The following is a 16,943-nucleotide window of genomic DNA, read 5'->3' on the forward strand; positions in this document are numbered from 1 at the left end:
TTCAATTAATATTTCGTAAAGGGTAGGGTTTCGTGGTAGGGTTCTTATTAAAATAATATTTATCCAACAACCCAAATTAAACATTTTCGGATTTTTAGCAAGTATAAAGTATATATGCTCTTCTGCAGAAATTTAAAAACAACTGTAGATCAGAATTACTTAACATTAACCTTGTTTATTGGTATTCATTTTCTTTGACGGGCTCCTGGCTTCATAGCGGAAGTTCCAGTCCTTGCTTTCTATACCATAATTTGACTTTAAAATGTAATTTTGATAGACTTCCGATCGGTCAATAATCATATTATCATATAGGCCTCCTTTTGCAGAGTTACTCTTTTGCAAAAACATTTGGAATGTGGGTGTATATAATTAACATTTATACAATATACATTGATTGTATTTTTTAGAGTTTTAGTTTTTAGGCTTTTTTTTATATATATTATGTTGTCTTTTTATTTAATAGTAAAGCGCGATTTTTACGGACTAACATTATCATTATTACGAATACACATACAGTTATACAGAATAGAAAATTTAATTTGTTTAAAAATATGTATCTATCAGATTACAAATATTAACTTGTTTTTAATTTAATTTTTTCGCCTTTAGTTTTTTGCTGTGGGCACGTATAGAGGAATAGCGCATAAAAACAACAATTATAAAAAGTTTTCTCTGCATATACATACAAGATATTCTTTTGACTCTATAGATTTAATAGTTAGTTTGGATTCTCTCTTAGTTTGTAAAACGTTCTCAACTTTTTACAATTGTCGGCAATGTAATAAATATATTTATATATAATTTGGACTCGTTTGTTAGGTTCGTGTGGTTCACCATGCGCAGCTTTATTTGGATCCTTTCTTCTCTGCTTGTATAAGGTGTATGTGTTGTGTGTGTGTGAGTTTTGGCGCCTAGTTAAGATACATACGAAATAACACTAAACTAGCAAAAATGATTATAATACAAAAGCAAACGAACAAATAAGTACACGATCTGCTGGCGGTGTTATTCCAAGTGAATGCAATGAGGTTGCGGTTGTGCCGCTGATTTCGCTGCTGCTGCTGTCCAAGTCGTTGTTGTTGTTGTTGATCTTGTGGTTCTTGTGATGTGTGGAATCGTTGTAGCTGTTCTTCCTCCTGGCGCTGCAGAAACTGTTGCTGCACCTCCAGCCAAAGCCATTCGCTTGCACTCCCGTTGCCGGTGTTATTAATCAACTCCAGCGAATCCTTGGCTGCCCTCGATGGCCTTAATCAGTTTGTCCTTCAGTTGCAGGTAGCCCTCATAGGGTGGTAGGTCCAGGCGATTAAAACTGTAGAAGAATATCATTAGCAAAAAGTTTGTAAAAGCCTCAAGGTGGTATTCCCCTAGTTGACTTCGAGCTCACCAGGTATGTGCCCTTGGAAAGTTATTAGGAGTGCCCCACTTCTCGATGGTGAACATCTGGGGGCCATTTGAGCCGTAAAGCTCCTTGAAACCGTTCATGGGCACGCGTGAAGTGCCCGTTACAAATTGCAGCAGACGAGAACGCATCTCGTTGGAGAAGGAAAGTACTGCCCTCCAGAACCACTGGATAATTATATGATTCATGTGGTAGTCGCCCTTGTACAAAGTATTCTCGCGCCAATCCTTCACATCGATGTTCTGTATGCCACACATAAGAAGCTCCAGTTCGTGCTCGTCGAAAATCTTAATAAGATTCAGCGGAATAATCGATCCAAAGCCATCCAGGAACGACGACATCTGCTCCTTGACACGTGCCACAAAGCGCCACTCGATAACCAATCTATAAGGGAAAGAATTGCAAATGTTTCGGCCATTGAAGCTCATTTCATTATTGATGACACCTACTTTATGTATTCATCCTTGTTTTCATTAGTCACGTCTATGTTGGCGCCTCCGGGCTTAAGTTCGTGCTGACTCTTCTGCCCAAAAACGTCTTCATCCAGGCAGAAAGTCAGTTCGAGGATGCGGGGATCGTTCTCCTTAATCCACATCAGCGAGTTGTAGTACTCCGTGTCCACAGACTCCATGTCCTTTAGGTCAATGGGCTTCTGCAGCATCATCTTGTAGAATGGACGAATGAAGAAGGCATCTAGCAGCTTTCCGTGATACACAGCCATGCCCGCAATACGGCCAATGAATCTGTGATGTGGGTAAGACTTTTAAGAAAACTATTTAGTTTTAAAATTTAAGATCTTACTTAAAGTAACTTAAATGCTCCTCGTTGCACAAACCGCTGCCATTGTTTATCTGGAGCGTGTAGTTGTCCATGGCCGAGTACTCGAAGAGTCCGTAGTACGGATTAAACATTTCTTTTGATAATAAATAGAACCATTCCCTGGCGAGGCCTCCATAATCTGCAATCAAAAAACATGACTTTTATTGGGATTCAACAATAATAGTGTAATTTACTTACCTAAGCCAGTTTCTCCTTCAAATTCTACCCATAATTTAGTCTTTAGTAAATCGGTCTTTGTCACCGAGCTAATAATTCTGTATGAATCCTCCAGTATCGACGTACGACGAATACGTATTTCAAATTTATTTGGTACATTTGTCTGGAAAATATATAAAAACGAAATCATTTTAGTAATCACCAGACTTTTATAGTTCATGTACTTACAGGCTTTCTAATGTGACTCTTGAAATACTCGTATTTCTGCTTGTAATCTCGAGAATAGGGCACAGCCTGACCGGCAATGTTTGGATTGGACAAGCGAGGATCCTCCCACTGCGTGGTTCGCGTGTCTGCAAACAGAGTTTTGTTAGTACATTTGTAGAAAGTAATCCAACATGAATGGCTCACTATGATCTATATAGAATACGCGTCCATCGGTGTGCACCCGCTCCTCCCAGCCCTCCGGCAAAGGACCCAGGTCGTCCTCGACGCGACGAGTCTGATTTGGCATGGGGCTGGCCCGTCCGTTGCGCGGATCTATCCAAGTGGTCCGCCGGGACGCGTGATCAATGAAGAATGTCCTTCCGTTGGGGGCCACCTGCATGGACCAGCGCGGTGGCAGGGGTTCCTCTTCACCACCAGCGTTCTGCAATACAAGATCGCCATAGAACATTAGCCACTTCAACTCGAGCTCTACGTTTCGAAAATCCTTGGCACATGCAGATAAATCATCTGGAGATCAATTTACGTTTTTTACGTTTTTCGTGTGCATTTAGGATAGGAATATAGAGGGGAGTCGACTTTACTTGTTCCATGGGAGGCACAGCTGCGTTGTCTTCCTCGGAATTGCGTCGTGTGGACGGAGCTGAGATGTCAGAGGGATTGTGGCTGTCTGTGTGATCGGTGTCTTCATTCTAGTCATTGGTGGATCGATTATTTTATTCATAAATGTATACATATAGATGCATTGCATTGCGTAAGGTATTTTTGTTTGTTGGTTTTGGAAGAAACAGAAAAGAAGTGTTGATGAAATTAAGAGCAAATTCTCAAATTGAAAATTCTATAAAAACACAAGTTAAGCCACAAATGCAAACATACAAAATATTATAACTAATCGAATAACTTAGCTGAAACTAGGATTACTCAAAAGCTGCCGTTTAAAGCAATATGAGGGTAAGTACCATGATATACTTGGGTTTACATGCAACATAGACACACAGATGTTGGGGAGCAACCGGAATGGTCTTTGTGTTGCTTACCGCTCCCGCTCCCGCTGAAATCCCCCATGCCCTAAAACAAACAAATATGTGTATTTATCTAACACTGACAAATTTTGAGACGCCAAATAGTTTAAATTCTCCGACAAAAATGACCGAAGGAGAGAAGACAACCAAGTTTTGAGACTACAAGTGCAAAGATACGAGTGCGGATGGAAATGTGCTGACCGATGGCTGATGTTGCTGGTGTCTCTGACCCCGATGTTGCGGCTCCTGCTGACGATGATCCACATCAAGCTACAAGTGAAATGAGTGATTTGGGTGGTTGGTTCCATATTTAATTGTGAGATGAGTGTGTGCTTAAGACTTGCTAACCAATATTCTATTCTGCTGCTGTTGCTGCTGCCGCTGCTGATGCTGCTGGATATGCATTTGCATCTGCTGTCGCCGCCGTTGTTGCTGCCGTCCCGCACCGCCGGCCATGTTGTGCGCGGCCCGCCGCGTCAACAGGTTGGTTATGGCCAAATCCGGCACTCCGGGAGCCTCGCGCACCGGTCGCAGGTCGTTCTGCAAACTGGTCGCTGAGATTTCGGGCTGCCTATGGGCGACAGGATGTCGCAGGGAATTGTAAACAAAACTGAGGTCATGAAAGATAGAGCACAACGTTTGACGGTTAGGAAGCTGGCTGCGAAGTGGAGGAGCCTTGGGGGTTGGGAGGATTGTTTGGGTACGGACAAAATACCGACAAGAGGCTGAGGGATCTTTTGGATGGGTGCTGCTAACGCATAGCGGATGATATTAACCTGGTATGGTCCACTGTTGGATCTGTCTGATCTTCCTCGGCGCCATTTGGCATGGCAATGTGTGCGGGAATTCCATTGTTGTTTGTTGGGGTGTTGGATGGTGAGATCGTTGCCGGTGAGGCTGCTGCTGTTGTTGGAGTATTTGCTAAGCCAGCAGCATTGTTATTGTCCTCTATACTATTGTGACTGATGGAGTCCTACGTATATACAGGGGATTGTTAATGATGGCCACTAGACGACTACACATCTACAATTCTCTACAATAACTAAAGTGGGGTATCAAACAACCCGGTGAAGGTAAAGACACAACGATCAACGGCAGTGGGCATCTCACGATTAGAAAGATTAGCTCCCAATACTGATGCCATACTACTAACATCTCGTTTAGAAGCTAGCGATACACTTAGTCTGCAGTAAAAAACTTTATCATTACGAATATGCGTTTCAAGTACAAGTTCCTATCGAGTATATCACAAGTGTGCGCGCTTCGGGATGTGGCTGACGGCTGATCTGGGTCAGGTGTTGGAGGCTGCAGCTCTGCATTATCCTCCTCCTCGTCAAAGTACTCCTCTGCCTCTGCCTCTGGATCTGCATTGTCATGCAGTTCGCCGCAGTGCAGACAATTGGCCTGATTATTCTGAAGATCCACCATCTCATTCCCGTTCTCAGCCACATCCTCATCCTCGCTGCTCTCCTCACTGGCCAAAATCTCCATGTGGGCAGCGTTCCTCGGCCTCTGAGGTTTGTGGTTTTCAAATTGGGTTAGTCGGTTCGAGTGCGTTTTGCGTGTGCATTGTGTAATGTGTTTGTGTTCGATGTGGAAGTTTAAGAGATCATGCACAAAAATCAATCAAATCAATTGCTCATCACACATGCATAATAAATAGTTATACGTCTTTGACTTTACATATATATAACAATTTACAAATTCTCCTGTGGTTAACCAACTTAAACTTAAAAGTGCCCCCTAGGAATTACATATCCAAGCTTTTCCACTTACCGCCGAACGTCCAGACTCCGTATCGTCCACGCTGATGTGGAAACGTCTCTGGAAATCCGAGGCCAGCTGGTCGTCAGTGGATTGGCTACTGTTGCTGTTCAAGCTGTGTAAGGATTATACCATGAGATATGTTAAGCAAACGGTGGATTATAATTAATTACTTTGTAAAAAGCTGTTCCCTAAAATCAAATGCTAGGCGACTTAAAATCAAGTTGATGTAAATGTTTACAGAAACCACAAAACGGCTTACTCAAGTACGTATTCTTCAGTGAAATTTAGGGAACAGTCTTTCTGATTTAAGCACATATCTGCACGCCCAACTTACACAGTAGGCCTCTCCCATTGCGTCGTCCTTGCCGTGTGATTCACATAGTACGTGCGCCCGTTGGCATCCTGGCGCTCCTCCCATCCAGCGGGTAGGGCATCGTGGCCACCAGTAGGAAAGGGGTGCTGCGGAGCGGGAATGCCGCACGATTATTATTTGCATTTCAAAGGGAATAAGGACACACTCACCGGCTGGGCGGACGTCTCACCGGCGTTGGTGGCCTCCACGTGCTCCCACTCGCCATCGCTGTTGCCACTAGATGGCTCGCTCTGCTCCCGCGTCTCCCGGATGAAGGCGTGGTAGATGCGCAGGGTGCCCTTGATGCGGGATTTGGCGCTGCTGGGCGAAGGGCAGGGGAGAATATAAATTTTAATGAGCCAACCAAACAGGTGCACAGACACCGCCAACGCCACCAATGCCAGGCCCACACGGGAGAAACACAGACGCGCACGAGTTAAAAACAATAAGTTTTATACTAAGCGTCAACTAAAAATAAACTCAACAGCGAATACACAAATGCAGATACATATGGGTTACTATGGATTACGACGCGTTTCACAACTTTAAGGCCGCTTTCACTTTAATGAAAGCCAATAAGGAAGACAACACATGATAAGCAAACTCTTAATCAACCAAATATTTAATCGAATACATTCTTGAAAGTGGGTGACTCACTTTTCAAAATAGTTATATGACAAACAGGTTAAAGTATAGAAGAAATGGGATGAGCATTCTATATAAATTATATTGAAGTTATATGATATTGCAAGTTAACAATAGAAGTACACAATAGGTAATTATTCCCCATATGTTAAATGTATTGACACTGCAATAAGTCAGATATTGAAAATAGGCTGCAACCATACGTACATTTAACCTCTACAAGTAAGCAGTGTTTTTATTAATAAGCTCCATTTGTATGGCATTTTCCTGCTCTGTCATGTGGTCTTAAAGTTGTGAGTAGCAGTTAATGTTCGATTGAAAAGCGATTCTATTCTAGTCAAGGGTATGTGGAGTGTTCTACTACGATTACGACAAATACATTTGCAAATTATAATTGCAATTAAAGACTGCACTTGGGCGGTAGGGGCGTGGTGATAAACAACAAACAAGGTAAGGCCGGAAAGCAAAACACGTAAACTCTATAGCACTACAACAGAATCTCTACGGGCTGGGGACTTAGACGAGATCTTAGCCTTCTTCACCAATCTATTAAGAATTCTGCCTTAGTTTTGGTTTTTTGGTTTTCTGTTTTTTATACATAACTAGATTTTATGGCTATGTAGTTGTGTGTAAATCAACTGAAATTAAAGAAACAAAATCAAACTGCAAATGATATAAACCTACCCTACTGACCTGCGCGGGCGCAGAGTGTAGCTTTGGTCTCCGATGGTGCGACCCTCCTGCTCCGTGGGCAGATTCACCAGGGTCAGCTCCACCATGCCCAGAAAGTCGTCGCGTGTCAGGCGATTCTCGTCAAATACTTGAAACACAAGCTTATGCTCAGACGGTTTAACCTGTTGAAAAATAGTAACAATGGTTAGTTAGTAATTGATACAACTACTTATGTGGCATGCTTGCTAACTTACTCTAAATATGAACTCTTCATTCCAGATTGGATTCAGTGTCTGTGGAGAAATAGATCAAATAAATTAGCATTGGTTATGGATAGACGGTGCATGTATGCTGTGATTAAATCATAAGTATACCTAATAAACAGCTCAAGAGAGATCACGATGTTCACAATCCGTTTTTCGTGTTATCTAAGACTATTAAACCTGGAACTCACTTCCGAAAGAGGTGTTTTACTCTTTAAAAACTCGTAATCTAAAAAAACCTGTGTTTGATCCGCAAAGTAGATATCTAAAGCGTTAGTCATAAAGACAACAGCACACTGATAACCACTGTGTGATTTACATTCATAAACGAACAATCAGGGCCAAGTAGTCTTCCCTTGCACCTTTAATTTGGTAATGTGTCAGTGAGCGCCAAACATAATCGATAAGACAAACTTCTCCGACTGCCCTTGTCACCCAACATAAAACGGGTTAATGCTGCAAGGGGTTGTGTATTTACCTTCTTTTTGGTCTTCGTCAAAACAGAGTCAATATTAATATCACCGTTGATTGTGTTCAAATCGATTCTGACATACGGGTCGCTGTGGATGAAAGCATTCAATTCAGTTATCCCCCATATAATTGGCTTAATTAGCAGCTCATTCACTCACCTGGCGCCGAATATATCCTTTTTGGCCAGCGACTGGCCGCTGAGTACAACGATGCGCAGGTGACACGAGTCCCCAGAGTCGTTCTGAAAGCGGAAAAAATAAGAGAAAATTATTAAAAATACAAATTAGTAGAAAAGTAGCCGCACAAATGAGACACTTGTGCACGCATCGCTGGGCAAAAACAGCGGACAGGAATTGAATGGCACAGAGGAGCTGGCTGGTGAATGTCACATGGAGAATAAATAAGCCGCAGCAGTGGTCATAAGCCTGGCTCACGCAGCGTATGCTTGATGTGCGCGATTACGCATACGCCGCGTATGCTGGCATGCTTTTTATGGCCGACATTGCGACCGCGCTCGAGTTCGTCATAAATGTTCCCTGAAGGATGTGCATTATACATTCGCGTTCATAATTGCTTTTTCATTCGCGGCCAGATAATTCCCACGACCTTGACACGAGCACCGTGTCCCAGAAAAGGGGCGTAGAAGTTCAAGAGAGTCATCAAGCAATTGTCTAGTGCAGAGAATGCGGCCCAAACTTGAGCTAAATTGCGTGTTGTGATTCACTACGGGCCTCGGGGGCTCTCGGGTCTAGAATTGCGGTTGCGGCCCAGTTTGCAGTTGGCATTTCTCGTTGAAATGCGAAACACAATTTTAGGCATCCCTCAAAAATACATTTCCCCCACCCAAACGTACTTCGTGGCGATATTAGAGCGGCTTGAGAGCACAGAATTGGGTTAATTGAGCGAGAGTTTGATGGCAGACCTCAAAACTTAGGGGCTTTTCATGCCATAAATTAAATTGTAGAATTATTAAAGCTTTGTAAATAAATTTTAGCACTAATTGTACTTGATTTTAATGGCAGAACCGTGTTTTGTACGTCGAAAATAGTCTCAAGTTTGCGAAACTAGTGACTGCTGTGACTAACTTGTTTTATAATTTATTTCTATTAATAAATATAAAAATAAAGAGGTTTTTAAAAGAAATAATATTCTTCTTCTTAAGTCATATGTGGATTATTCTTAAAATGCTTCAAACGCACGAAGCTAACCACTTTGCATCAGCTCCAGCCCGTAACCACCCACAATTCTGGATTGGGGAGCAGCAAACTTTGTGCATTCTTCCAAGGCAAACATTACCCATTTCATCCACTCATCTCGGCTGAGAGCTAGCACTTGTGGCCATTAAAAGGCTTTCCCATTAAATATTCAATTTGCCGACATTGTTTATAAAGTGAGGAGCAAACCCCAGTGCCCCGCTGCCCTCTTTGGTGGCTGACCAGACGGCGCCATATCTACGTATGTATGTATATCCGTGTATCCGACCCCCCTTGTATCAGATATCAGAGGCTCGCATGTTGCGGCTTGTTGGCCGCCTGGTGACCCTGACTGCCTTGGTTTCTAGACCCTATATTACATGTGCCATTTCGTACACGCTCTGGGGAACTATTCCGCTCCCGTTCCCGTTCTGGTTCTGTTTTTGTTCCGTTTCTGTGACGGGTTGTAGTTTTATTTATGCCAGTGGCTGCCAGTTCCGCATTTTCCATGAACTTGTGCTATTGATTTTCACCGCGTGGGGCTAGCTCTTTAAAATAGCCGCGGCTTTTCCCACTTGTGCAATAATTAAATGTACAGAGAGAGAAGGCGGTGAGCAAAATCGCAAGTTACTGTAAAGTACTTAAAACTTGTAGGAATATTCATTAAAAATAATAAATGTGGTCTAAAGATCACAATTGCCAACTCTTTACCTTTAAGATTTTAAATTATAATGAGTATTTTGATTACGAATGTTTCTAGTACCGCAGTTCTTAGTCGAATTTCATTCAAATTGTTTGATAAACTCTAAGTGCTCTTCTTACCACGAACTATATCACAATAATGGGGTAATGCCATTAAGTACACACAGTATATTGATGAGCAAAATAAGCTAATGCGCATTATTAAATGCCAGATGCCCCATTGTCCAGACTCGATTATTGCTTGGGCAAAAGGTCCAATCAATCAGCCTAAGCTGCTGACCCTGGAGTCGAGTAATCCCCCAAGGTCCTTCCAGGATCCTTTCGCACGCCTTCACTGCCCGTGCAGCTGTTACAGTTCCCTGTCTTGACTCAAAGACTTTGACAAACAGAGCCACGTCGTAGCTGGCATTAAATTGATTTTTAGCCATTAAATCTGGGACCGAGGGAAATTAGCTTAAAACGGTTCTTGCGGTTTAAGCCTGTTTGGCGCTGGATTGACAGTTGGTTTTGTCAAAGAGACGGGCATGGCAGGAAAAGCGTTAATTAAAAGGCAAGTCCGACGTAATGATCCACATTCGCTGCACTGTCATTTCATCCTCCTTTAATTGTCTGGCCTACAGTGGAAACACCTTTAATCCAACCATTTTTCGGCTTTACAAATTAAATTATTAAATAATTTAGGGGAACTTTAAATTGGCAATATCATCTATATAAATATTTAGTTCTAATCAATTGCTAGAGTGTAAAAACAAGTATGAGTCATAAAAGCTGATCGTTTCTTTAATTATTCTTTTGGAAAGTAGTTCCGTTTGGCCTCTTAATCGTTATTAAATAATAATAAATAATTGTGAGTAAATCTGTGGCGCAGTGGGCGTTTGTTAATATGCATTTTCCAAAACATTTCCTCTTAAAAGCGCATAGCTCACCTTAGCCAAACCCGCCCACTTATTGTTTTTAACCGTGCTTTGTGTGCACTTTTTAATCACGAATCCCACCGATACGGTTTCAATTTTCTTGGCTATTGGAAAGCTGAAATCGTGGCCGAAATCGGTTATCAATAGGCACATAGCCAAACGCCCATTATCGGAGTTGGCAAGCCGTTGACTTTACCATTCGCTCGACCATGTGACATGTGTACAACCAACGGGGTTTCCTTGCCTTCTTCGTTTCCTTGCCATCTTCACCATCAGTCCATTCAATCGCCAGTTTTCCGCCCTGCTCAAACTATTTCGCATTTGCCATAGTCTGCGTCTGCATCCACTTTTATTTCCGTGCCCACTGAATGAATAATGAATTATAAAAATATATATGTGAATAATCATTCAGCTGTGCGCTGATAAGCAAAACCGAAGAAGAGAGGAAGCGTTTTGGTGGCCAAAAGAAGTCAAGGCGCTCGACAGAAGCCCATTTCTGTTGCTCTTAGCGTTTGTTTCCTCTGCTGTTCAAACAGACGGCTTAAGCGCAAGGCTGATGGGAGATAATAAATACCAGTCAACAGCGAAATTAAACAAGCTCGAATATCAATTGTTACGTTTTTTAATGCGCACATAGGGCAGAGTGAAAATTCTTCGGGCCAAAACAGAATGTGGCCTTAAGCGTAGTCGCTGCCATTAACCTAATTGATTGGTTGCCACCCATCACTTGCCACTATTTCCAGAGGTCAATGCAAATTCATTACTCAAATCGACATTCTGCCGTGCATCTGGGTTAGATGCCAGTTGACAAGATAAGTTCTTAAAAAAGAACTATTTTTAGAGGCAATAACCAGAAAGAACTAGCCACAATAATATAGAAAAATCGCCACTTTATAAGGCATGGCACATATGTATACATAAGTCAAATAAATGTAGGACTATAAATAAATTGTTCTAATGTGACGGCGATATACATATGTATATGTATGTATGTCTATGACGTCTGTAAGTTCAAAATATAAGCTTCTGTTATCGGGTAGATAAATTATTCGTTAAAATATAAATGGGTAAAATACAAATTGAGCAATCTCTAGGGGTCAACTGTTGGCATATTAGCGCCATTGAAAATTAATTATAAATATTTCTGTGTGTTATCAGTAAAAATTTACCAATAATTTACATATTTTATATTAAAGCTGTTGAGAAAGACCTTACAATCCATTTTTTGTATCAATTGAAAAGTGTGCCAGGCATTCGAGACCAAAGTGTCATATAAATAATTATATCCGATCAGGCAGATATCCTCTTATCCTGTATATGGTACTAGGCGTTTAACCGATCTTATTTGATGTTTTCCCATATCTGTTCGAAAAATCTCATTAGCCGGAAAATCCCTAGAGATTTAGAGGAGAATGCGAAGGAGATTACTGAGTGGAGGAGGGCGGGCGGCGGGCGGAGGGACTGGCTGAACGTGAGGCACATCAAAGGCGGCACAATTAGCGGTCGAAGAAAATGAGCACACTCACACACTGACACAGAGGCTCGAGCATTTGCATATGTACCATTTTCAAGTAGTGACGAGAGAGAAGAACGGCGCTGCTCTCGCCAGTTACTTACATCACTGTTATTGTAGCCATGGATTTGGCCATCTTCGCTCGTCACCGATGGCGATGTGGTTGTTGACTCGGCCATTTTTACTTTATTTTGATGGGGATTTTGATTTTGATTTCGATTTCGATTTCGATTTGGATTTGTATTTGGATTTTGCCTCCGATTTGGACTTTATTCACTGCCGATTTTTCTTCCGCTGTTTACGTTTCGCGTTTGTGTTAATTTTCGTGCACGCCTCTCAAACTAAATTGAACAATAAATTGCGAGAGTTATAAAATAAACAAACACACAGAGCATACGAATGTTGGCCGTGTTTGGCGGTTTCAACTGCCCAAAACGAGTTGGTCAGAAAGGAATTTCATATTCTTGCAGCCTTTTTTGCGTTCTTTTTACTTGGTTTTCACGGTTTTGGCGCACACAAGATTTATTTTGGTATCTCGACGAGCTTTTCGATTTTGCTTTTTGCTAAGCTGCAAGCTGCATACGGCGACAAAAAGGGAACAGGTTCCACAACAATTGCCGTTTTGTTTTTATTATGTTTGTTGCGTATACGCAATGTTGGCTAGGGCCAAAGGGGGCAGGGCAGCATTAGGCTCACATTCCAATTTTTTTTTTGCTCTGTATGACTAATAGGGCCGCGCGAAAGACGAGAGAAATGGGGAAATTTTTCTGCATTTGATTTGAATTAAGATTTCTCGATTGTGTCGAGCGTGAACTGTTGCTCTACGATACGTACGCTTATTTACTGCTTTTTTTATATAATTAACACATTTCAGGGGTACTGTGCAATAAATTTATCTATATAATCCACCGATTTACCGATTTGTGCGTGTGTGGTGGTACACTCTACAATATTTATAATTCAATTATTCACTTATTTATCTTTTATTAACGGCCCTAAGCGATGGAAACAATAACAACAATAACAAACGGCACACCAACACTATTGCGAAAACATGTTCTGAGTAAATGTCTGCCTCTCTCGCTCGCTCCCGCAGCGAGTGTGTGTGCGGTCGTGGGTGCGAGCGGAACAGCAACAGCAACACTGGTCGGCAGCCGCAGCGCAAAACACGGAACTTGGCGCTTTCGCGTTCTAAGCTAAAATGAAGGCAGCTCCCCCGAAAAGTGTGGCCAGCGCGGGCTGTAAAAGCCTGCCCCAACGCAGAGCTTTAATGGGGCCTAGTGTGACCGTAGGATCAGAGGAAATTATTCACCTGATAGTCGGCTTCACCGGTACAATTTATATATTTTAAAATTACAAAGCAACTAGATGACTTGCAGTGTACGTACATACATAGATGATTTTTATAAAGTCACAAAAAGTATTTAAATAAGCCATATAAAATGAATTTCTTTTTTTATAAACAAAAAATACCAAAACAGAACTGAATACCTTTTTCAACACTAAAGCACCAGCCTCGAGCGGTTGGCTGAAAGCTTTTCAAAGTGACAGCTAAGCCCATTTACTCTTTTTTCTCCTCCACTCGCTCTCGCGTTTTCTCACTCCCACTTTTGACAGCTGCCAACAACAGTCGAACAAGTGTCCTAAAGCAAAACAAAACAAAAACAGCTGATCGGCTGCGCAGTGAGTCGCGCTGAGTTGAAGTATCTATGTGTGAGTGTGTATCTGTGTGGATTCCGCACTTTGGATTCGGAATCCCCCATTTCCATTAATGTTTTTCAGCTTAATAGCGCATTATCACATATAATTGACATTATGGACAATAGACTGCTCCAGGAGCTGATGACGCAAGGGATTCAAATGAAAATGAGCGTTGTAGTTGACAAACTGTTGAATGATAAGCGGCCAATTAAGGCAATTTGCTAAGGAAATCGTGACGTCGAGTGGACTGACAAGTGCGTCGATTGGCCGACGTCACCACTTGCCGGCTTACGTGCAAATTGGATTAAATAACCCAAATAACAGAGCTCAATTAGCGGGGGCATACAACGTTTGCCGGCACTAACGCCCTAATGAAGATAAGCCATTCATTCATGCACCTTCCCTTTTTTTGTGGCCAGGAATTTCGAACATTTCTGACAACGCGTCAATGAGCTGGGTAAACAGAATTCGAGTGCCGTTAAATTATTGAGTGAAAGCAAACGGAGAATTCGACAACCAAACTGAGATACTAAAAAAGGGAAGTAACGAACCACAGAACAAAATTTTAGGCCATACAAAAGTTTAGAAAAAATAAAAACAATAAATTATAATACAATATAATATTTTGTTAGAACTTAAGAATTTGAAATATTTCTATAAACAATTGAACATACATAGATAGGTATCATAAGTGAAAACAATTGTATACAATATGTTTTTCTCTGTGCAGCCAGAAAGCCATAAAGTGTACGCACACAACATTCAAGAGGCGGCGGCCAAGAATTGTGTTGATAAATTAAATTAGCTTCGAAGATGCCGATGACTGCTCAAGTGGCTAGCATCTTTTGGCGAATTAAGATAAATAAATTAGTTTAGTTTCCGTTCGGTCTGAGATGGCGAGCGAATTATTTGTTTATACAAGTGAGCACAACAATGGAATAGCCCATTCCAGACACTAAGTAAACAACAATGATGCCAGTTTATTTTCTGGCGGCTTCATAATACTTTTCTTGGCACCCTTCTGCGAAAAGTGCAAACCAAGAGTTGCGTTTAGCTTTTATAGAATCCGCAAGAAGGCTATTTCTTCTTTAATATTATAAAGTAATTGGTTTAAGTAAACAATGACTTAACGATAAATTATAATATTCAGTATTATCGCTTCTTCCACTTGAAGGTAACGTTTTCTATTATGAAAGGCCATGTCTAATGCAAGTCACTTCTTATATACAACATCTTACTTAATGGTCGCAATGGTCTTTACATTGTCTTAGCTAGTGATTGGATAAGAGTAAGTAAAGATTTCATGCTTTTCTCTATCTGAAGGAATTGAAGATCTCCTACTTTTCACACCATATAGTATACCATATTTTATCAAACATGAGTGGTGTGGAATCTACATGGCCCATCTACACGACTCAACTGTTTGGCAAGCTGCAGATTAGATTAATAGTGAAAACATCGTAAAAAAGGAAACAAAAATACAGCGGAGTCACTGATAAACACGACAAAATCCCCCTGCAGCACGCGTTGATAAATACTTTTTCAATTTTTCACCCCGAAAAATGGTGGATACATTATGGCTAGTAGGAATAGAAATAGGAATTGGTTGGCTTAGTTCTGATAAGACAACATTTAGGTATGGCCTTTAAAGAGAGATACATTTATTGATTAGTCACTTTGCAAAAAAACCAAAACAATAGATAAGAGTATCTCATAAGATGTCATAGAAAGTAATCCCTTACTATGTATTCAAAATTGATCAATATACTAACATACAAAGTGCAGGGTCACTATTTGGTGTTATGGTACCTTATTTTAATACGTATGCGGTTGTATAACCCATAATGTGTTGACTCAGCTCTATTAATCGTAAAAGCTTAGTTTCTCAATCAGAGTGGACCCACATGCACCTTTCTACGATTTCGGTGGGTTGTGAAATAAGGTTGCAACCTTTAGGTGGTTTCACTATACTCCTCTGTTGTAAGAAGTTGCACTTGTCACTTGCACTTATGCAAACTTACCACTGCTGCCAACGATCTGCGAGGCGTGTGTCCGTTTCCAAATTCCTGCCGCGTTTGCTGTTGTCCTGCAACAGAGGCCGCCCGTCGGCGGGGCGGTGGGCGTGGCACGTCGCCGCCGGCCGCTGCGGAAGAAGATGAGGGGGCGGGAATGGCCGCCGCGGCCACCAAGCCGCTGGAACGTGCCGACATTGTTGTGTTGTTGTTGGTTGTTTTCTTTCTAGTGAAGCTTCTGCAATGAAAGATAGAGGGAAGGAGAGAAGGTGAGTAAGTGCAAAGCGGAAGTGCAAATTAAGCGATAAATGACACGAAAGAGAACAAGAGGAGGCTGCCACAATGTGTCAAGAGGAGGAAGGGAGTGGAGAAGCAAAGCAAAGAAAAGCGAACAGACAACAAAGACGGCAAACAAAGTGCACAACGGTACTTGTGCTAGATGCCATCTCTGTCTGCCGCCCTGCCCCCGTGCATGCGTGTGTGTCAATTTGTGTGTGTGTGTGTGTTGTGTGAGCGAGGTGTGGGTGATAGAGCACAAAAGCCAAACATTTTCTTGATAATTAGCCAAGCGCGAAGCCATGTCTTTGTAGACCGTTTATGGTTAGCATAAAGTTTCGCCCAAGTTTTTCACTTACGTTTACACACGCACAAACACGGGGCACTATATGTTCGCCCGATTTATGTATATATTTTGCGCTGGTATGCGTGTGGGCTCGCCTTTATCCACTATTTGCGGAAAATCATCACGTATTCTATCACACGGCAAATTATACACTGCTCACTATACAAGCGATTATCACTTTGACCGCTTCAGCGGCGCACATGCCTCAATCGCCGATATCGGTCGGCTATAGCTGCCTGTATATATGTTGCACGCGAAGTATAAAATAAAATTTAAACACCGGACAGGAGAAATACACAAAACGGCGACAAAATCCAGAACAAAACTGCCAGAGTGACCGTGTATGCAAACTGAGAACATACCAAAGTACCTAGCAGCCTTTACAGTTAAGCGAAAAACTTGTTAAATTTATAAAATATTTCGCAGGCTTTTATTACGCAAAATGTTTATCGAAATGAGCAAGGTTTTCTACAA

The 16,943-nt window shown here is 41.6% G+C and overlaps 1 protein-coding gene across 19 annotated transcripts; it reads right to left on the minus strand.

The window, feature by feature from the left end:
• Nucleotides 1–155: 155 nt before the first annotated feature.
• Nucleotides 156–16,801, minus strand: LOC6534316 (E3 ubiquitin-protein ligase Nedd-4). 19 transcript variants are annotated; one of them, XM_039374715.2, is made up of 20 exons: nucleotides 16,483–16,789; nucleotides 15,857–16,085; nucleotides 7,971–8,053; nucleotides 7,820–7,901; nucleotides 7,333–7,371; nucleotides 7,100–7,260; nucleotides 5,932–6,082; nucleotides 5,744–5,868; nucleotides 5,419–5,521; nucleotides 4,419–4,615; nucleotides 3,991–4,252; nucleotides 3,844–3,912; nucleotides 3,205–3,312; nucleotides 2,807–3,044; nucleotides 2,624–2,748; nucleotides 2,417–2,558; nucleotides 2,201–2,357; nucleotides 1,849–2,142; nucleotides 1,385–1,783; nucleotides 156–1,309 (listed from the first exon to the last, which is right to left on the minus strand). In XM_039374715.2, the coding sequence occupies exons 2-20, from the start codon at nucleotides 16,043–16,045 to the stop codon at nucleotides 1,207–1,209; spliced, it is 3,027 nt and encodes a 1,008-aa protein (XP_039230649.1). In that variant the 5' UTR covers nucleotides 16,046–16,085; nucleotides 16,483–16,789; the 3' UTR covers nucleotides 156–1,206. The 19 variants fall into 19 exon arrangements, with proteins under 19 accessions (XP_039230649.1, XP_039230650.1, XP_002094996.1 ...); XM_039374716.2 differs by having other exon boundaries at nucleotides 5,932–6,079; nucleotides 16,483–16,788; XM_002094960.4 differs by having other exon boundaries at nucleotides 5,932–6,079; nucleotides 7,091–7,260; nucleotides 16,483–16,788.
• Nucleotides 16,802–16,943: the final 142 nt, after the last annotated feature.

This window comes from Drosophila yakuba, chromosome 3L (genome assembly GCF_016746365.2).
Source record: "Drosophila yakuba strain Tai18E2 chromosome 3L, Prin_Dyak_Tai18E2_2.1, whole genome shotgun sequence".
NCBI lineage: Eukaryota > Metazoa > Arthropoda > Insecta > Diptera > Drosophilidae > Drosophila > Drosophila yakuba.

Bases quoted from the DNA above. Each gene is read 5' to 3' on its own strand.
- LOC6534316 (XM_015195083.3), bottom strand. From the start codon at position 16,045: ATGTCGGCACGTTCCAGCGGCTTGGTGGCCGCGGCGGCCATTCCCGCC. The intron at 7,372-7,819 runs GTAAATACACAA...ATTTCTCCACAG, and splicing joins TGACGAAGACCAAAAAGAAG to ACACTGAATCCAATCTGGAA. The intron at 2,143-2,200 runs GTAAGATCTTAA...CCCACATCACAG, and splicing joins GAGCATTTAAGTTACTTTAA to ATTCATTGGCCGTATTGCGG.